Source organism: Erpetoichthys calabaricus, chromosome 9, assembly GCF_900747795.2.
Source record: "Erpetoichthys calabaricus chromosome 9, fErpCal1.3, whole genome shotgun sequence".
Lineage (NCBI taxonomy): Eukaryota > Metazoa > Chordata > Cladistia > Polypteriformes > Polypteridae > Erpetoichthys > Erpetoichthys calabaricus.
The window spans coordinates 173,867,709-173,889,716 of NC_041402.2; the positions used below are offsets into that span (position 1 = coordinate 173,867,709).

The 22,008-nt window shown below is 35.8% G+C and overlaps 1 protein-coding gene across 6 annotated transcripts in view; it reads left to right on the forward strand.

Annotated features, from left to right (window-relative positions):
• igsf9ba (immunoglobulin superfamily, member 9Ba) overlaps window positions 1-21,692 on the forward strand; it is a 288,098-nt gene extending 266,406 nt beyond the window's left edge. For 5 of the 6 annotated variants that reach the window (XM_051931889.1, XM_051931890.1, XM_051931891.1 and 2 more), the window contains 2 exons: window positions 10,317-10,438; window positions 19,687-21,692. In XM_051931889.1, coding sequence (XP_051787849.1) covers window positions 10,317-10,438; window positions 19,687-19,898 — 334 coding nt within the window. In that variant the 3' untranslated portion in view covers window positions 19,899-21,692. Of the gene's footprint in view, window positions 1-10,316; window positions 10,439-12,451; window positions 12,526-19,686 lie in introns of all 6 variants that reach the window. The other variant, XM_051931892.1, reaches the window with a different exon arrangement.
• The last annotated feature ends 316 nt before the right edge of the window (window positions 21,693-22,008 follow it).

Genomic DNA, 22,008 nt, shown 5'->3' on the forward strand with positions numbered 1-22,008 from the left:
AACTCAGGCCCCTTCTTCAGGCAAGATGTAGAAGCTTGCATATTGTAATCTTTTTAGTTATCCAGTTATAGATAATAAGGAATACTAAGGGTTAGCCTGACATGCTTAATTAACAGTAGCACTACTAAGTGTCATGATCTGGCACTTTATTTAATTTGTTTTGACTATTGCTTGGTCTCCTAATTTTCATTTTAAAGTATTTCTAGGGTTTTGGAAGACCAAGAAATCTACTAGGTCAATCAGAAGTGTGTAGCACTTGGTAAAAAAAAAAAGTCAACATCATGCAATTCCTAGTTGTCCAAGATTGTGGATAAATCCTCAAAAAACTTAGTTCATTCTGTATTTATAGTTTTGCATTCCCTGGTTATATTTTTCATTGTTTCTCAGCTACAATCAACATCTGATGATTTGACTCTGTTTACATTTGACTTTCCTGATCTTTGAACCATCCACATAGTTTTCTGAAAAATATTTTTGATTCATGTTCTGAACTTGTGTATTTGATCATCTATCTGCTGGTTACAACATTTGCTTGCTGTTTACACTCTAATCTATCTCTTGATAGTTCCAATTAAAATCTGCTGCTACCCAATGCAGTCTGCAGACTATGTGTCTGCCATACCATGTTCTAAAGACTTTGAACTGTTCCCTTTAGAGTGTAGTTGATTTTTTTATTTTAAAGTAAAAAGGAACACATTTTACCCACAGTGCTAATGTAAGTGGATTACTGTTCTTTCATCTGAGCAAGATAAGTTGTTGAGTGAGCAGTGTAATATAAGATACCAAAATAGATTGCTAATTGAATAGACAAACACCATCAGACACTCAAAACTATCTGTAACAGAAGAGAAAAAATTATTCTAATAAGCTGTTCGTGTGAGACATTTTCTGAACATATGATCTAAAGAGGTAGGTTCTTTATGGCAGCATTCAAAATTAGCACTTTAAATTGGGTACATTTTGTGCAATCTGAGTTGAAGTAAATGTATAAAATGTACTATTTTAAATTGTGTTAGACTATATATTTGCAAAAAGAAATAAGCAGTGTGTTTTTTAATAGCTAGTGTTACCTCAAACTATCTAGAGATGCACTCTTTTGAAAAAACTGATAACCATTGGAAATAATACATTTATTTCTCTGTTGCTGGAAAGTATAGCCTCTACAGTGGTTATTGAAGAAAGATTAAAGAAGTCAAGCAGACTTCTTTTAATATTAGTTTTTGACCTTTACATAATGAAAGAAATATTTTAAAGAAGTATTATATTTGGAGCATAGCTTATCAAAGGGTTCTAATGTATAACTAATGTAAACACCTATGAAAGTCCCAGTACCAAACACCTTCAATGTTTTGTGAATTGTACGGTTTAAAGATGGTGAAAATATATGGCTGTCTTGTAAGGGTGTAATTGAGACCAAAAGGTCATCATTAATGTTTCTGCTTTATTGGTAGCATATTCTAAGTGAGCATTTTATCAACTGATTTCTACTTGGTTTATGGTAGTTAGTGGACACTAGTATACAGAACAAAGCATACAAGGAAGAGATGAAGCCTGTTTTCTTATCAATGGTTTCATTTTTTCTACCATAATGTCATGATAAATGTATATGAGATAATAATTAGGCCGCACCATACTCCCCTCTGATTTAGATTTTTGTGGAACGGATTTTTTAGTTGCATGGTATGTTTGTGTTCCAAATAATGAAAGTTATGGTTATATTACATTTTTAAATAAGGACTTGGTAATATATGTAGGAATGATCAGAAAAAATTGAAGGTTATTTGTTTTAACAGTATTTATTAACAAAAGTGTCAATAACCAGAATATTAAAGAGAGAAGCACCAGGGAAAGTCTTTAAAGCCATTGTGCTGATGGTGTCATGCAACATAACTTTAAGGGTATTGCTTCTGACAATGGGCAATAGCATTCTAACAAGAAGAACACAAAATGACATTGCCCATTAAAAAAAGATAAACTTTGTGGTAACCAAAAATAGAACAGTAAAATAAAACAAAAGATCTCAAAGCAAATGTAATCACAAAATAAAAGCAAAACTGAATTCAGCAATGTTCAAAATCTAAAAAGAAAAATATAGAGGCTCAAAAGAAAAAAAAAGTATTATTCAAAAGAAAACTTAACAAAGTAACAGCATTCATAACACACTGTCCGTCAACAAACAGCACCAATGTAAGAAAACAACTTTCACTCAGTACAAAAAAGATCTTAGATGAAAAACTTTAATCCCAAATGCATTGCAAAGTTATTATAGTTCATTATTTCAGTTTTCACTGCAACTCTAGTGATAAAAGGTGTACCCCATATTTTGTCCTCCTTTTCAGCCTGTGATTCACATAGCACTAGATTGAAAGGTCCTGATGGCACAGTTCAAACACAGGCTGATGGGAAATGCTGTTTACTTCTCTTCAGTGGTGTTGTCACATTCTTCTCCCTGGGGCTGTGGTATAGTGCCAAACCAAGGCTTAAGGTTGGAGATGTTGACAGTGTCAGTCTTATTGGTTCCTAGTAATTTTCCACAGTATGTTATGTGTAAGTTGACTGGTCTCCTTTAGGATGGTAGCAGGGCCAAACCATTTAGGAGGCATTTTAGGTCTGACTTTGGATGTACAAGGGGATGCATTCTAATCCAAACATTTTCATTTTCCATTTATCAATGGAAGTAATAAACTATAAGTGTTGATGGATGAGAATATTAGGATTTTGTGGATTATGATTGGTGAAATGTTCTAACTGACCATTAAGTTAATTTCCTACAGCCAACAAAGCAATGGTCTCAACTGCTACTGCATGCACGGTGTTGTATTCAATGCACATTTTGTCTCAGATAGCTACTTTATCCATTCCTGACAAAGGTTTCTGATAAAGGATATTATCATAGTCTTCAAGGTATGGTTCACTCACTTGATACAATCGGATTGGGTGGTAGACCATTGTCTTTCTTTGAACCAACCTCCACAACTTCTTCAAGAATAATGCAGAAACCAAAACATTAAATTGTGGATATCTATCTATGACAATATAGTATCGTACACACCATCAGGTGAATATTTCATCCTTGAACTTAGAGTAGATCCTCTTTGCCATGGCATTGGCTAGCTGGAATACCTGCTGTTTATGCTGCTGTTATAAAGTACAAGTTTGGTTGTGGACCAAACCTCCTTTAAAATTGTTCTTCAACATGGCATCTCCAAAATATTGAACAGTACTTTCCTTTGCACAAGGTGATCATCAGATAGGCTGTTGTTGTAACATTGCTGGAACATGGGTATATAGTGGATTTGAAAACTCATTTAAATGTATTTTTCCCACATCAGGCAATGCTCAATACCACAGAATGACAAAGCTAAAACAGTATTTTAGAAATGTTTGCAAATTTATTAAAAGTAAAAAAACTGAAATATCCCATTGACACAACAATTACTCAGTACTTAGTTGAAGCACCTTTGGCAGCCATTAAATCCTGAAATCTTCTTGGGTTTTACATGGCAATTTTCTCACAAAAATGTACTTGGGAATTTGAGCCATTCTTCTCTGCAGATCCTGTCAATCTCTGTCAGGTTGGATGAATATTGTCAAAGAACAGCTTTTTCAGGTTTCTCCAAAGATGTTCGATTGGGTTCAAGTCTGAGATATAGGTGGGTCACCTAGGGTTTCTAGAATTGTCCTTGAGCCACTCCTGTCTTGTCTTTGCTTTGTGTTTAGGGTCACTTTTCTGTTAGAAGATGAACATTTAGCCCATTCGGAGATGCAGAGCTCGGTGGAGCAGGTTTTCATTAAGGATATCTCTGAACCTTGCTCTGTTCAGCTTTCCCTCAACCCTGACTAGTCTCCCTCTCCTTGCATCTGAAAAACAATGCCACAGTATGATTTTGCCACCACCAAGCTTCAGTGTTGAAATGGTGTTGTTCAGGTCATGAGCGGTGCATGTTTTTCCTCCTGACACGATGCTAATTTTGGTTTCATCAGACCAGAGAATCTTGTTTCTCAGTCTAGGTGTCCTATAGATGTCTTTTTGTAAGCACCAAGTGAGATTTCATGTGCCTTTTACTGAGGAGAGACTTAATTCAGTGATGATGACTTCTCTTACCATGGCCCTTCTCCCATGATTTTTTCCAATGGCTAGCTGGCCAAGCCTATAAAGAATTGTGCTTGTTCCAAACTTCTTTTTAAGAATTATTAAGGCATTTGTGCACTTGGGAAGCATAAATCCTGCTTGAATTTTTTATGGCCTTCCCCAGATATGTACCTTGACACAATCCTGTCTCTAAAGTCCTATTTGTACTTACCTTGTTAAACTTGTGCATAGGATGTGATGCAAAGGGCATGTGGTATCAGAGACCAAAATGCATTTATACTTGTGGCAAATAGTTTGATCAATGTGTCAATATTCTCTTAGTCAGTAGGTGTCAATGTTTGGCCAATGTCACATACCTAACATTTTCACAGCAGAAGAAGTGAATTGTTTACATGATTGAGATGGTCGTGCATGACAAGACTGCTGATGGAAGAAAAGTTATACCTGTTGTTACTTGCTTTAAGAAGAAAAAGAGGAGAAGGTGGAGTGTCAGACCCATTAACCAAAAGCAGTGAAAAGAGGGTAAGTATAATATTCTTGTTAAGCAGAGGCGTGCCCAACATGATAAAAAGATGCACTTCAAATATTTTGCATGTACTGAACGGTGCTGTATGCAATTTACTTCCATGAATTTCTCATGCTATAAGTATCTTTGTGGTCTCAGAGGGAGAAATCATACAGGTCTCTGTATTGCCTCACTTCTACTGTTAACCTCTCCTCAAATTTCACCATTTTGGATATGTAGCACTGCATTTGCATCAACAGGAAAAATTCTATGCGCATTGCACAGAGAAAAACCAACTTGATGCCACATCTCTGCTATGAATACCATTGTTGCCACACAGCCCTTGAGACCAGCGTGAACGTGTCAAGCATAAACCAGGCTTAAGCTGTGCAGGTAATTCCTTCAACCTCATGGCTTGGCTTTTGCTCTGATACACATTATTATTTGTAAGACTTTATATAGACAGGTGTGTGTCTTTCCTACTTATGTCCAAGTGTATTGACCTCAGGTGGACTACAAACAAGGTGAAAAAAATATCAATGATGTAAATAGAATGGAATAGACTTGAGCCAAATTTATGGTCTGAATACATGTGTAAATGTGATATTTCAGTTTTTTATTTCTAATAAATTTGCCAACATTTACAAAATCCTGTTTTTGCTTTGTCATTCTGAATTATTGAGTGTTGCTTAATGCGGGGAAAAATTAACTTAAATAATTTTACCACAAATTGCAGCAAAACAAAATCTGAAAAAGTGAAGGGGCCTGAAAAGTTTTGAAACCCAGTGTATGTGTCTTTAGAATTACCAGCTGGTAAAGATAACTCTGACTTTGTCAGCTCACAAGAGTAAAATGCACCAAGGTTTCTTCAACAAATCAAGCAAGTCCTGACACTCCTCAGATGTAATAACAGAGCAGGTATGTTACTGAACCTTAAAATGAATTTGTAGATTCCCCCAAACAATCCCCAGGAAGTGTTGTAAGCTGTTTATATGAGGAGACACTGAGTAATTTACAATGGTTTTTGTCTTCTTGGAGTCAACTCTGACCCCTTGTGCTGCCACCAAATGATTGGGGAAGGTCAATTGTTAATAGAAATAAAATATTCAGTTATTAATGTCTTTTCACTTACACCTAAGGACCTCAATCAGCATTGGCAGGTGAATGATAAGCCTCACCAATAATAAAGAGTCAATTTCTTGGGAAATAACCTTATTGCATGCTGTGGGAATTTTATTTGTCTAAGTATATGAATTAAAGGTGTAATTGTTGGCCCCAGACTTTATTTAGTGCCTCATAACAAAGAGGTTGAATACCTACAGTATCAAGCATTTGGATTTTTATATATTTGTATTTAATTTAAAAGGTTCTGTACAGTTTATTTTTTTCTCTGAAACAGTAGAATATTTTGTGTTGATCAAAATAATCTCTGTCAGATACAGTAAGAATATTGCACATACATATATTTTCAAACCTTCTCAATCAAATTCCAGGATGGTTGGAGTCAACAGCAGTGGGTGCAAGCAAGAAAAAAAAAACTTCCATTATTGGTGAATAAGTTGAGGGAGCTTCTTTGTAACCCAAAGGTCTGCAAGTCATGACTGTTGGGTAGTGTTTAGCTGCAGCACAGAATGAATTCCTGGGCTGAGCTAAGTCAATAGGTCTATTTAGAGTCATAATGATTTATGAGGATACAATAAGAATATTCAAGCTACAGACAACAACCATACATCTTATTTGAACTCAGGACTCTGGATACGTATTACAGTCATAGTAATCATTGCACCATCATCCATCCATCCATCCATTTTCCAACCCGCTGAATCCGAACACAGGGTCACGGGGGTCTGCTGGAGCCAATCCCAGCCAACACAGGGCACAAGGCAGGGAACCAATCCTGGGCAGGGTGCCAACCCACCGCAGGACACACACAAACACACCCACACACCAAGCACACACTAGGGCCAATGTAGAATCGCCAATCCACCTAACCTGCATGTCTTTGGACTGTGGGAGGAAACCGGAGTGCCCGGAGGAAACCCACGCAGACACGGGGAGAACATGCAAATTCCACGCAGGGAGGACCCGGGAATCGAACCCAGGTCCCCAGGTGTCCCAACTGCGAGGCAGCAGCGCTACCCACTGCGCCACCGTGCCGCCCTTGCACCATCATGCTACCCTAAAATATATAAAATTTTAGAAAGCCAGACTGACTTAAAATTAAATGTTAATGATGACACATCATTAATACATAGCTTAGCTAATCACACTGTGTTTTAATTCTGCTTACTTAGATAAACACTGTCCCTATAAGCACTGTTTTTGAGAATGCTAAGGGTCACAGGAAAGCAAGTAAGAGTTTCTCAATTAATACAGACATGACCAATGTAGATAATAATGCAGCTTTAATTTGGCTTGCCATAGGAGTATCTTTTAGCATAACAGGATTTATGTTTCAACATACTTAATCAACTTCAGGATTGTAGGGAGGGCTGGAGTCTATCCCGGCTGACCCTATGCTAAAAGGCAAATTTGGAATCACCAGTTAACCTTACACATTCATTTTTGTTTATGTGGAAGAAGATATGTACTGTTTAATTGTGTGTTTTTACAAACGCCAGTATTTTCTTGACATCTAGCATGTGCTGAGGTTAAGCATATTTTTTGTAGCTAAAGCTGCACATCAATGTCAGGAATTGCAAAAAAACTTTGTTTTCTTTAATTATGGGTGTCCAGATGTTGCAAGCTCTGTGTCGCTGTCACAGTGTACACTTGGACACCCCAAGGTTACTGTGTCACATCTGGCAACTAAAATTATGGCTACCCGATATTTGTGCCCCTCCCATCCCAACCTGCTCATTGTAAGTAAGCTTCTTATTAGTAAAGCTAATCCATTTGTCTTCTGTGTCTTATGTTATGCTAACATAATGGCTGATATAAGCCATATCATAGTGTAAAAAGACTGTTCTTGTTAACTTAGTAAGCACACTGATGAATCTTTCAACTTTCTGCCAGAACTGGGATTTAGGGACTGATGTCAAGTCTTACTTTTTAAAATTTTTGAAAAATTATTCAAGTTTTGTATTGTTACCAAGATTGCAACCCATATAGAATGATCATTTTTGTTAGCTTCCTTGACATACTGTAAAAACACTGCAAGCTGTTCTAAGAGCCCTGATCATCACAAAAACGGTGCTTAAATGTGCTTAAATTCTTATCCAAATAACATACACGAGTGTACTGTCATAGAGTGCACTGTCATAGGGCACTAACAGGTGAGTTACCAGTGCTCTGTTGAGTGTCCCAGTGCTCATCTCTTAGAATGCAACAATACATTATCCCATGGTTTTTATCAATAGTGTGACATAATTTTACCAAATGACCTTTCACACAGACATTTATGAAATACAAATTTAAAATCATAATTATAAGACAAATTAAATCAAAACATTTCTATTGGACGTCATATACTTTATATTAGATAGCTTAACAGTTATGAAGTGGGACATAAAGAAAAGTAAAATCATGGCAGCCTACTGAACAAATGGTTCTTACGTGCAGTACTTCTAGTCCCAATTTAGGATCAAAGGGGAGAAAGTATCTATTCCTACATCAGCGAGCTTAAGGTACAATCTTAGTTTGGTAGAAATTCACATTCACTACAGCTGAACAAAACCAGTCTCTTGCAGTAAGGTTGCTCTTATTTATTTTTTTAACTACCTTATGTTCTCATTTTTTTCATTTGCATTCTTTTTTAACATTTACAAAATGTTTAAAATTATTACGTTATTTTAAATTTCCCAAAATAAGCTACAATGGACATTTTTTATAATGGACATTTTTACTGGAAATGTCAAATCTGTGACCCCCTGAACTCAGTATAATTAAGAACAAGTTGGTTCTGTTTATGGCCTGATACTACTTCTAAAAGCAGACAAATAATTTCAAATAATTTTAATCTTTATAAGACATTTTATGAGTGGAGAGTGGTATTAAAAGTCTTAATTCCCTTAAGTAGACAAGATCATAGTTTAGAATGAGGATGGCATTGATGTAGTTTGTTGTCATCTTGAACCCCTCTCATTGTCAAAGCAAAACAGAAGATAAATGAATACTGTTGATCCCCCATGAGGCCACAAAGAATTCTAAACTGTCACAGTTTATGCTTGTGTGTCAGTAAAGTTGTGCCATTAAGGAATACTGTTCAACAGTTGTGTCCTGTTTGTTTTCAAGCTCAACATTTAGTAAACATCATCCATGGATTCAAAACCAGTAGAAAACAAAACAAATAAATTTCTGATGGATATGCATGCTTAGTTAATGTACAGTTTTACATGGAATGAACATTTCATGATAATAATAAAGTAGGGAAAATTCTTACATTTTTCTGGTTAACTCTAAAGGGTTTCCTATGTAGATAAATAAACCAATAAAAAGACTTGGTGGGGGTCATTGGCCAAATAATACAATTACACAAATGAGATTAATTATCCTGGAGTTATCCTGTCAACTGAACCTAATTTGTTTAGTCCACAACATAGCTCTGAATGTTTTGACTTTGAAAACTCTGAATGTGTAATGTAAACAACAGATGTAAAAGTCTTATAAAATCAAATTTTCTGACAGAACTGGCCTATTAGAGTTTTACTATATAAGAAGAAGAAGAAGAAGTGATCTTTCACAGTCAAAGTTTGGAACTACTTGCAAAGAGCTATAAAACAACATGGGCAACTGGTGGAGATACTGGCATGAAATATGTAACTTAATTACATGAGGCTTAAAGGTCACCATCACAAAGGGATTGTAGGTTTTAAGGTTAGGTAAAAATGTAATAAATGGTGACTGCATAACCAGAAATCTGAATTATGTAACACAGGGTAATTTATCAAAATATGTCGTTTTAACCAATCAGTCAGATGATCTGTGGTAATCTAAAGATGCATTGTTTAGTGTGTTTAATGTAAGAATATTTTCAAATTCAAGAAATTGATACAAAATTCTGTATCTTTTCATTCTTAGGGAAATATTTAACCACTCTTTTCTAAATGTAATCCATGTATTTTATACAACTTATTTACATATTTGAAAGAAAATAGAGTGATGCATTCTGCAAAACATAATTTAAGCAGAAGGCTGTTAAACTAATAGGTAATGTCTCAGGTTTACTCTTATCATGGAATGCGTAGTCTATTTTCCTAATGAGAATATGATTTATCAGGTATAATCTAATGGATAGTCTTCCCACAAAATAATTCACAGACGTACAGTACTTGAATGATTTAACATAGTTTTTGTGAAATAAATTTACAGTGAAGCTGAGCAAAGCATGTATTTTAGACATTTTGATAATGCAGTGAAAAGTGAGTGACCCCAAGACTGTGCTGGCTGGTATTCATGACAGTTCTCCTCTTGGAAAATGATATAAATAAACCTGCATCCCAGTTGAAGCAATAGCAGACTGTTCTGTTACAGGTGCTAGCACCAGCTCCTCAAACAGATGATATATGTTTCTCCATTTCTGGATGCAGGTGGCATTAAACATTTGCTTATTGTTTTTCTGCCCTGTGTGCCATTAGCTCTCAGCTGCAAAAAATAAGTAAGGGAGAAATAGATAATTTGTGTGTAAGGAGTTGGGAGATTCTCGATTTGAATCTGTAGACAGTTTACAGTAGCAGGACCTATTGCTAATGAGGAGCCTTTCTGCTTGATTCTTTGCAGGAAACGTTTAGTTACACCAAGTTCTGCTGCTGCATCTGAGAGGTTTGAAGCACTGAGATACCAACGGATTAAAAAACCCAAAAAGGTCAACAATGATACTTCAAGGTCCAGGAAAAAAACAAGTGAGTTGAGATGAAGCCAGGGTGTTTTTGAGTAGAGACAGTTTGTCTAATTTGGCCTAAAGTTTTCTACACTGACATAAAATACTTTTTTATAGAGAATGGGTTTGTTTAATATTAGGTACCTTTGAGGTAAAAAAGATTTGTACAAACAGAATATTTTCTGCTCTCATAAAAGCTTCTGTTTTTCAGGTGAACACCCTCCAAAAGATACAGCAGTTGAGTTGTCTCAGATTCAGAATTTATTATAGTCCAATGATGTTTTCATTCTGAAATGTATACAGTAAATCTTATCAAACTAGACTGGCACTATAGTAGAATTTTTTTTTTTTTTGTCTTTTGTTTTTCTACTTGTAGGTTGAGCAGTTGTCTGAATTAAAATTGCATATAAATTATTTTTGAATTGCAAAATCCATTATAAACCATTTTATTTTCATTTTAGAAGTCAGAAAAGATGTCACTGTGCTGCAGTGCTTTACATTTATTTGGGAATATAAAATCACTCCCTAATCTACAAAGAGGTAGTGTAGCTCAGTCTACAAAAGTTGAACTGAAAACACTAAGGGATAAGTTCACATTCACATTACTATACTCTTAATTGTACAGATATTGCATGAGTCCTGCTTTATAAACTAGCATATGAGTTACTTAGGTTCATGCTTAATATCTAAGGCACAATTACAAGTAAAGACATATTAAGTATAATGCTGGTTTGTCTGAAACAGAAGTCCCAAAAAATAACTAAAAGTTGTTCATGTTGCAGTATACAATGTAAAAATGCTGTTTATATTTTATAATAACACTAAATTAGCAGATATTCTTGAATCATTTTCAACATGAATAGAATTTTACTTTTTGTGGACTGTAATAAATATATTTAAATGTAAGTGATAATATTTGACATATATCAAGGAAAATGTGAAGTATAATTACTGGTAAACAATGTGGACTTAAAGCTAGAAAATGTAATATTTAGAAAAGAATTGAGTCTTGGGAGACTCATCACTTTGCATAATCATACACTAACAGAAATCTTAAAAGATTAACGGAATGCCTAATTATATAATGTCCAGACTATCTGTAGTATAATTCAATAAATGTTATGATTTAGCTGTATAACACATATGTGAGATGTGAGGGCACATTAGAAATTACTGGATGCATTTTCTGTCTCCATGTCACAAGAAGGGCATGACAACCCTAAGAAGAAGTACTATATTGATAAAAGCTATTAAGGTAATTTTAGGAGTGCACAATATGAATCAGAAGGAAGCACTGAATATTTTCTTTAAAATTATGAACATAACTAAAAAGGTGGATACCTGCAGTTATTTTAAAATCAATTCTTGAGCAATGAAATGGTGGCCAAAATGGATGCCAGGGTATATGTCAGTTATACTTAAATGCTCAGTAATGTGCATTTGCACACACACCTTTAGAACAGCTTAGAGTATCATGCAATGTAGTTGAAAGGTAGCACCTTGGGGATCTTCAAATGTTGAGTTATCCTTACTATGGATTTTTTGTGTAAATAGGAATTAATGTCCCATATTATACAGGATGACATGTTTTTATTAATACTTTTTAAAATATACATAACCCAATCACACAAAAATACAACTTAATGAAGTGTTTCATTCACAGATGCTGTTATGCATAATCCTGGGTGTTCTGCTGTTGAGAAGACCGTTAAATGTACACAAAGTTGAGCAAAGCATCTATCTATCTATCTATCTATCTATCTATCTATCTATCTATCTATCTATCTATCTATCTATCTATCTATCTATCTATCTATCTATCTATCTATCTATCTATCTATCTATCTATCTATCTCTCTCTCTCTCTCTTTCTCTCTGTCTGTCTGTCTGTCTGTCTGTCTGTCTGTCTGTCCACACATCTTTGAATACATGTGGAAAACGAAATGGAAACAAACAAGCTTCAAAAGGGCAGGAAAATCATTTTGTAGACTGTGACAGCTGTGAGGGAATAATGGACACACTTACTGTTTTTCAGGCCATGGTCAAATCGTATATATGCAACAAGTGATTCTGAGATCCTACCATGATGCAACTGAGGTCTGAGGAGAGGTATTGTGTGTTATTTATCTGCAGGATTGCAGTAGTTGTGTAGAGTACAAAGCTTTACTAGAATAATTGCCCTAACCTTTTTCTAAAAAACTCATGTGGTGTTTTCTTTTGTGTACACCTCTCTCTCTTTATCTCGCAATTCTCTCCCTCTCTGCCTCTGATGTGCTGATTAAGAGCTTTAAAATGACTACTTCCAATGGGGTGATGTGTTGCTACTGTCTGTTCTCAGAAAAGCCAACATTTTAGCGTAACAAGTGAAAAAAGCATTTTTGGATCTGACGTATCTTCCTTCAGAATATTTTTAAAATAAACAACAGAAAAAGTTTTGACAGTGCACACAAACACCCTAAGACACAGAAGATTGTCTGCAAATAAATCTTCTCTGATTCTAACCCAAGGCTTTTAACAAGTGCATTATATCCACCATTTAAACATTTTAACCTTACCAGTACACTTTCATGCCAGTTCAGTTCATGCCATCATTCACCCATTCCTCACCCTGCTTTCGTTTCTTGGCCATAGTCTACAGTGGACTAGTCCCTTATACAGGCTCTTTGTTGAGATAAGTAGGCTCAGAAAATAAATGAATGATTAAGTCTGATTAAAAAAATCTCTGTACTGTTTCAAACAGTTATGTAAATGGACTTACTGTATATTTATATGCACAACTTTTCAAAGCATTTTATGCAAATCAAAATGCTGCAGGCTTAACATTGTCAGGAATAAAACAGCTCACTTCACAAATTTACTAGGAGTAGACTTTTTATGGCTCATCAAATATCCTCACTTTTTTCTGGTGGAATGTTCTGCAGCTCTAATGAATTGTGTTGTTTTTTTTTAATATTTAATGGTATTCAACCCATTACTCCAATTAAAAAAAATATTAGATGCTATTTTATATAATTTTTTTTTTTATAATACATAATTTTCCTGTGATTGCACTTCTCCTGTTTGTTGTTTGAGGCCAATATTTTTTTATCCTCCAAACATTGGTGTTGTAAACAAGAAAAGGAAACAATGCAGAATAGTTATTTTTTGCTTTGTTTTTGATATGATGCCAGATAAAACTGTGTATTAATTTATATATGATTTATTTATGTATTTTTAAATAGTGACAAGAAAAAATAAATACCTTTTGTAATTTACATAAATCATGAAATTCAAACTGTGTGCTTGTGGGTTGAGAGCATGGTTGAGGACTGTTGCCAGCAGCTGTGCAAATATCTTTTTACCTCATTTGTTGAATGATGGGTGGTTGCTTTAGGTTGGAAAGCTGTGTGTTTTGCTCTTCTGCCACCTTCAGTTGACACTCTTTGAAAAAATATATAGAAATGTCTTTTATAGGGTGTGTAAAAACAGAATCATAAGTCTAGGTGATTAGATAGTTTGTAATATTCAAGTATTTAGTAACTACTCTACAGTGTTTTTCAAATGTTTTGTTTGAAGTCATCTTCCAAAAAAAAAAACAATAAATGTAGCAAATATTTTTTTCTCATATCACTGAAATCCCCTACATTTTTATAAATGAGCAGAAACTAAGAGGAACCCAGTCATTGTGTATCTTAACACAGTCCGTGTAGTTTTGTTGAACAATTGGCCTGATATGTATACTGTATATTTTTTTTTGTTCTTTATTTCACCTTATACAATTTCTTGTATTAGGAATTTGGTAGTTTTCGCATACCCCTTGGGGTCAGAGCGCAGGGTCAGCCATTGTACAGCGCCCCTGGAGCAATTACAGGTTAAGGGCCTTGCTCAAGGGCCCAGCAGAGTAGGATCTCTTTTGGCAGTGACGGGGATTCAAACAGGCAACCTTCGGGATACCAGCACAGATCCTTAGCCTCAGAGCCACCACTCTGCCCTATACACTCATTAAAAACATTAAAGGAACACTTTTTAATCAGAGTATAGCATCAAGTCAATGAAACTTGTGGGCTATTGATCTGGTCAGTTAAATAGCAGAGGGGGTTGTTAATCAGTTTCAACTGCTTTGGTGTTAATGAAATTATCAACAGGTGCACTAGAGGGGCAACAATGAGACGACCCCCAAAACAGGAGTGGTTTAACAGGTGGAGGTCACTGACATTTTTCCCTCCTCATCTTTTCTGACTGTTTTTTCACTCATTTTGCATTCAGTGTCATTACTGGTAGCATGAGGCGATACCTGGACCCTACAGAGGTTGCACAGGTAGTCCAACTTCTCCAGGATGGCACATCAATATGTCCCATTGCCAGAAGGTTTGCCGTGTCTCCCAGCACAGTCTCAAGGGCATGGAGGAGACTCCAGGAGACAGGCAGTTACTCTAGGAGAGCTGGACAGGGCTGTTGAAGGTCCTTAACCCATCAGCAGGACCAGTATCTGCTCCTTTGGGCAAGGAGGAACAGGATGAGGACTGCCAGAGCCCTACAAAATGACATCCAGCAGGCCACTGGTGTGAATGTCTCTGACCAAACAATTAGAAATGGACTTCATGAGGGTGGCCTGAGGGCCCAACATCCTCTAGTTGGCCCTGTGCTCACTGCCCGGCACCGTGGAGCTTGACTGGCATTTGCCATAGAGTACCAGAAATGGCAGGTCCACCACTGGCACCCTGTGTTTTTCACAGATGAGAGCGGGTTCAGCCTGAGCACATATGATAGATGTGAAAGGGTCTGGAGAAGCAGTGGAGAACGTTATGCTGCCTGTAACATTGTTCAACATGACCGGTTTGATGGTGGGTCAGTGATGGTCTGAGGAGGCATAGCCGTGGAGGAATGCACAGACCTCTACAGGCTAGACAATGGCACCTTAACTGCCATTAGGTATCGGGATGAAATCCTTGGACCCACTGTCAGAACCCCTGGTTCCTGGTGCACGACAATCCCCGGCCTCATGTGACAAGAGTATGCAGGCAGTTCCTGGAGGATGAAGGAATTGATACCATTGACTGGCCCCCACGCTCGCCTGACCTAAATCCAATAGAACACCTCTGGGACTTTATCTTTCGGTCCATTTGATGCCAGGTTTCACCTTAGACTGTCCAGGAGCTCAGTGATGCCCTGGTCCAGATCTGGGAGGAGATCCCCAGGACACCATCCGTCATCTCATTAGGAGCATGCCCGCACTTCCTGACATTGTCAGGCATACATATAAGCACTTGGAGGCCATACAAACTACTGAGTATGATTTTGAGTTGCTGCAATTAAATTCTCGTCAAAATGGACTGCCGCATCATTTTATCATTTTGATTTTTGGGGTGTCTTTGAATTCAGCCCACTGTAGGTTGATAATTTTCATTTCCATCACATGATGTGGCATCCTTTCATTCCTAACACATTCCCCAGCCCATATCAGTATAGATATCCAGCATTTAATTTTTTTGAGCAGTTTATATAAATAAATACATATATATATATATATATAATGTATAAGGACTGGGCAAGTTAATGTATTATTATCGCGTTAATGTATTAATTAATGCCAAAAATTATTTTATTGCGCATTAACGCAGTTTTTGTTATTATTATTGTTATTATTTTGAAAGCCTCAGTCTCACTAACGATCGATAGAGATCAGTGATCTTCTTGTTACAGCGCATTTCGATACGCTTTTGTTAGAAGGAAAGTTAGCTTTGTTGATTTGACGCAAACAGCTTCTAAAATGGCATGTGGAGAACTACCAAAGTGAATGCTCAAAGAAAAACTTTTTTCATATTATCACTGAATTGGACTCCAAATGATCTGGAGATGTAGGTTGAAAACGAAAGTGAGGTACTGGCATCCACTGATTGGTCCCGAGCTGATCGTGGTGCTAAACACGTTCGTGTAGCTGATGCACCTATGGCAACATTCACCTGGGAGGACAGACGCTTACGATGACAGGAGGTACAAACCATATTGAGTCTCACTACAACTGCCACCCGCGGCACACTTGTCTCACAAAGACAGCCAGGCAGCCAGCCCACAGTGCATTCCTGCTGGCCGTCGAGCTACTGCTGCTGCAAACAGGCGCCAACAGCAGGCAAAACAGGCAGCAACAGACATTTTATGTTGATTTATTTGTGAAAACATTGCTTTGTGTGCTTTTCAGAAAACTGGGTTTTTAGGGAAAAAGAGTTGCTGCTGAACATAGACTGTTTATGCTGCTCCCTGATAAAAGAAAATGTTTCTGCTGGTATCTGTTCAGATAAAAACAAAAACAGATTTAGAAATGTTAACTTGCTGTTGCTTGGAAGGTGCCTGTTATAATGTTGTGATTGTGGCTCTGGACTCTTAACGGTAAGTTGTTTTTCTAGAACAAACTAGATAAAACGTTAATGCCCTGGCAGTGGCAAATAACTTTGGTTTTATATTTGATTTGATTACATTAATGTTTAAATTGAGATTTACAAGAAATGTTTTACCTGCTACTATGTAAAGGGAATACTGCTATTAAAAAGCACCTTTTTTGCTTAGTGTTTGCAGACCAAATACACGCAATACAATACTTTTGAGTTCATTTTTGAATTTTGCACATAAAAATGTGATTGTTGTGATTGCGAGTAATCATGATTAAAAATTGTAATCGTTGCCCATCACTAATATGTATGTATGTATATATATATATATATATATATATATATATATATATATATATATATATTGTGGCAAAAGCACTCTTTTGGCGTTGATCCAACACAGACAGCGGAGGCACGTATAAAAATGAACAAAAATATTTTGTTTTCTTCAGCCTTGGGACACATCTTCCCCGTGTCCCACTGGCCCTACACAGTCCTCAAAAACACACACAAAAGAAAAACACCACAAGATCACTCTTCCTTCTCCTCCACTCCTCCCAGGCAGCTTTTTCTTCCTCCACCTCCTCCTCCTCCTCCCGACTCTGGTGCCCTGAGTTGTAGCTGCAGGCTCCTTTTATAGCCCACCCGGGAGTGCTCCAAGTGGTAATTGGCCTAATTAGGCTGCACTTCCAGGTGTGGCTGCATTACAGCCCACATGGGCTCAGGAAGCCATGCAGCTCCCCCTAGCGGTGGCCACGGAGCCCAAAAGGGATGAGCTCCGGTAACACAATATATATATATATATATATATATATATATATATATATATATATATATATATACAAATAACAATACCAATTGATGGTTGTGGATACATTTTTAAAATGTCTTACTGCTTATGTTTAGAAGTACCACTACTTTAAAATATATGTATAGAACAAATCTATATCAACCGTCTGATAACTGTGACTATTTTATGGAGGAGCTTATACTTTCAATATTGAATGACTTGCAATGTAGGCATTTGAAGGTTGAATAATCTTTTACTGCACGTCTTTGGTTAGTCAGAAGAGATGTGCTGTACTCTGTCCATTTGCATATAATTTAGCAGTCATTAGTTAAAGGTTTAAAGAACATTTGTTTTATTAATCTTGGTTAACCAGAATATTTGTTTTGCTTTTTTTAACACTTTAATAGTTGTTCCATGTTTTTTGAGTACAGTTTGAAAACTGACATATGATTTTTTCATTTGTTAATAAATAATTTATATTTTGAATAACAAGATTTTCACATTATCATTTAGTGTGGTGGTTAGGTTTGGGATATTAGTTGCTTTCAAAATATAAATTATAACAGAGAATTAAATATAAATTAATGCTTCTTGTGATCCAAAATGGTATGCGCCTCATTAAAAATTGTTTGCCAGTTTGCTACTCCAAGTATTTAATGTTACAGCTGAAGTATCATGGATTGAAAACAAAGACTTAAGATTCACTTTGACACTTTTTTTTATGTTGAAAAATATTTACTTATTATCATTTTTTTTCTGCCCATTAATCGTAGCCTTTGCAACTATTTTCTCTTTACACTTGTGTTTTGTGATTATAATAAACATATATTTCAGAGTAGAGGCTTTGCTGATTATCTTTAATGATGGTTTCTTAAGACACAAGTGATATCTTAATGTAAATGGCAACTGAAAAGAAAAGTATTATGGCCTTTATTGACTAGACTCTTGTTTGTGCTTAGAGATATAAACACATTTGAAATTCTTGAAAATGGAGAAAAAAATAGTTATCAGGAAATTTAGTCTCTTGGGACTACATTGCAGCTTTAGCTACAGCTTTACGAAGCAGATGTCATATTCAACGTCTACAAATTTCTAATTTAAAATCATTTTTGCTTTATAATTAATAATTATTAATTATACTTTATATTCTAAACTATTATATTTTGCTTTAAAGTCTATAACACTGTTTAGTTTAATTAGATATGTGATGAGTATCTTAATTGCTTGCATAAAAAATAGTGGGTGCAACCTCCCTTCTTCTTAATTTTAAAATAAGTCACTACAGTTGAGATTATGCAGATGTTTACCGCTCTGAGTCCAATAGAGATCATTGACCATGCAGTTAGTTTGTCAGAAGGGATAAAATTTAAAAACAACCTCCATTCAAATAGACACTAAGTATTGCTCAGTATTTCAGATATTTTTAAAAATAAAATCAGCAGACATTGTCAGAATTTAATGTTCCATTGACAAACAAAAAGTGTAATCTAATAAATAACTGCACACTTACTAGTAGAAGTGAATCTTGAATAACAGAAATACAATAGCTATAGACTCCCATCTGCACTCTGGTGTGACAACCCTACTATAGTGGTCAGTATAATATTACTGTCCTCAAGGGGACATGAATGGTAATCAAAGAAAACTGTATTTATCACAAGTTATGCAAGTCTTTCCTTTCAAGTTCACAGCCTTTGGGGTATTCTGGAAAGCCCAAGACAGTAGTGCTTGAACCATGCTGCAATTTCTTAAACTATGTTGGCACTCAGTTTCTTCTGAGTAGTGGATAAAAGCCTAACAGGAGGCAAGAAGGACAGTTTTAACTCTTGTGCAAAGAAAAAACAGTAAAAACAAAGGATGTGTGTAATGTTAGATTACAAAAGCACTCTTTTCTCTGAAGTTGGTTTCATCAATTTTTAAAAGAGGGTGAAAACAAAAGAAATTATTTGCTTTTGAATTTTTCAAATCAGAGAACATAGATGCTGTAACTAAAAGCTGTGCTTCATTCATTCTTGAATGCTTACCTTTCTCATTCTAACATTTGGTAATCAATTCATATCCTTAACTGTGTCATATCTTAGCCAAATTCTCTTCTTCTTTCTCTATGTTTTACAGCTGTGCCTTCCTCTCAGATACAGCAGCCACGTGCCTCTCAGGTACTCCGGCCCGAAGAAGCTCTCTACCTCCGTAAGAAGAAGAAAAGATCCATTCAACAGGATCCATATGCTCGCTTCTCCGCCCTGCTTTATCGGCGCCGGCCAGAGGACCAGAAGGCAATCCTGGCCAGCATGGACATGGCTGACCCTGATCATGCCACCCTACTATAAAGTCAGTCCGTTGCAGCAATTCTAATTCATCGGCCAGCCCCCTGTGTAGGGTGCTGCCAATGGTTTTTACTCTCTCTCTTTCTCTCTTCTAATATCATAACAATCAGCTGTATTCACCACGCATTTGTAGACATGTAAATGCATTTCTATCCTTTGTATTTCCAGCTTGCCAAATGCGTGATGAGTAAAAGCTATTTATGGGAAAGTTCTATAGTTATGCCAAAAATAAGAAAGCTCTTTTAAATAACATCAACATACTGTACTGTATGCGGACTATAGGATTTTGTGCCATTGCGTATCATAGTATTTTTACCAAGGAGAGCAGCATTGAGACTAGGTTCATGGCGGCCTGTTCTGTCTTTTGTTAAGCACCACATGTTGATTTTATATTATTCCCTTTACTTTATTTTGCTACAGTATAGAATTACTTTTATTTACTCTTTCAATTTCTTTAAATAATGGCTTCATGGTTTTAACCTCAGCCATTCCATCTTATAACCAAATGTGGAGATTGTAAAATGCTTCTAGCCAGCTAACAGGCCGTACAGACCTATGTCTTATATGCAATAATCTCCAGTTATTCAACAGATTTCTAATTCTGGATTTTGTTAGCTGAAATTTTTTTTCTTATTATTTATTTTTGTATTAGTTTCAAACATGTGATGGTGCTGTTAGAAATAAAACTAAACTCACGTGACAAAGTACAATATAGTGTTCTTCTGAACTCTTAAAAGTAGTGAATGCTCCTAGCCAGTTTCAAGCAGTACACCAGTAGGCTGTCATTTTTTATTGTTATTTTTGATAAAAAAAAAAACTATTTTACAATGCCACATATGAAATATTGAAAAGAATATTTCAGTTTTTTCCAAATGTGGTAAGTAGGAGCATTAAAGCTTGACTGTTTTTAGGGGAATTGGGCCTCAGGTTTAATGTCTGTTACAATGAACCATTTTGCCATCCAAGTGCCCCTCCCAGCAAAAGCAGATGTTCTCTTCAAGCATTGATTTCTTTCTTTTTTTATCTTCTTTTCAGCATCTGACATCTAAATTTCACTTTTGGATTAAAAACTTGCAAACTGAGTTATTCTCAACTGTCAAACAGGGTGACTTTGCCTTTTATTTTATTTTATTTTTTTTTTTGTAATTGAAAGCTAATGCAGCTTAATTCTACATTACAGTTCTGTAATAGGATTGTGATTGGAACCATGTTTAAATCTCCAGGTGCTGTTTTTTGGTTTTTAGTGTTAAAGAAGTTTGGACTTCAGAGGTTTCTTCTGAGTGGATTGTTCAGTCTAAATATGAACTTTTTATATTTGTAAAATTAGGACTGAATTTTCTGTTTGTTTGCTTTTGTTTTTTTTCCTTTTCTTTCACATTGCTAATAGTAGTGGTGGGCCATTGGCCAGATTAACTTTGAAGCATAATCATTTTAATAATTTTGCTCTGAACATGTCAGCTACCACATACTGAATGATACTTGTAATTAGTCATTTGACAATGTTCTACATATAGTAAGTTCACAAGAGAGTCACAGTGTTTATTGTGATACCTCAGTAGTAATTCCAGGGTAGATAGCCAGTCTATTTAGAAGATTTGTTAGGGTCAGTAAACAAACCTTTTTTTGTGTTCCACATATGTTCCTCTAGGTTTGGGAGGGAAAAGCATTTTTACCTAATGTAGGCAAGACAACTTGAGATTACTAAAAAACCCAAAAAAATAGCCTTTGAAATCATCCTCAAATCAGAGTCAGCATTAAGCGTGAATAAGGGTTAGAGAAGTGTTGCCTTTGACATCACGTATAATATAATTTTTTCCTCTCTAGGTTAGAGAGATTTTACAGATTACAAAAGACAATTTAGTCCATGACAACCCCTTTGTCCCCATGAGATTAATAAAGTTTCTAATGTAATCTAATATAAAGTTTTATTCAGATGCTTTTGAAATACTTTCAGGATCTTGGTTTACTTAAATTAATAAATAATATGTCTCTTTTATAGAACCATCTAATAATTTAGAGCTGGATCACCCATATTAGTAGTGATGTGCTAGTATAGTGTGCTCATGTCTTCAAAGAACCAGTGTAGACATTTTTTCTACAATTAAGTGCATTT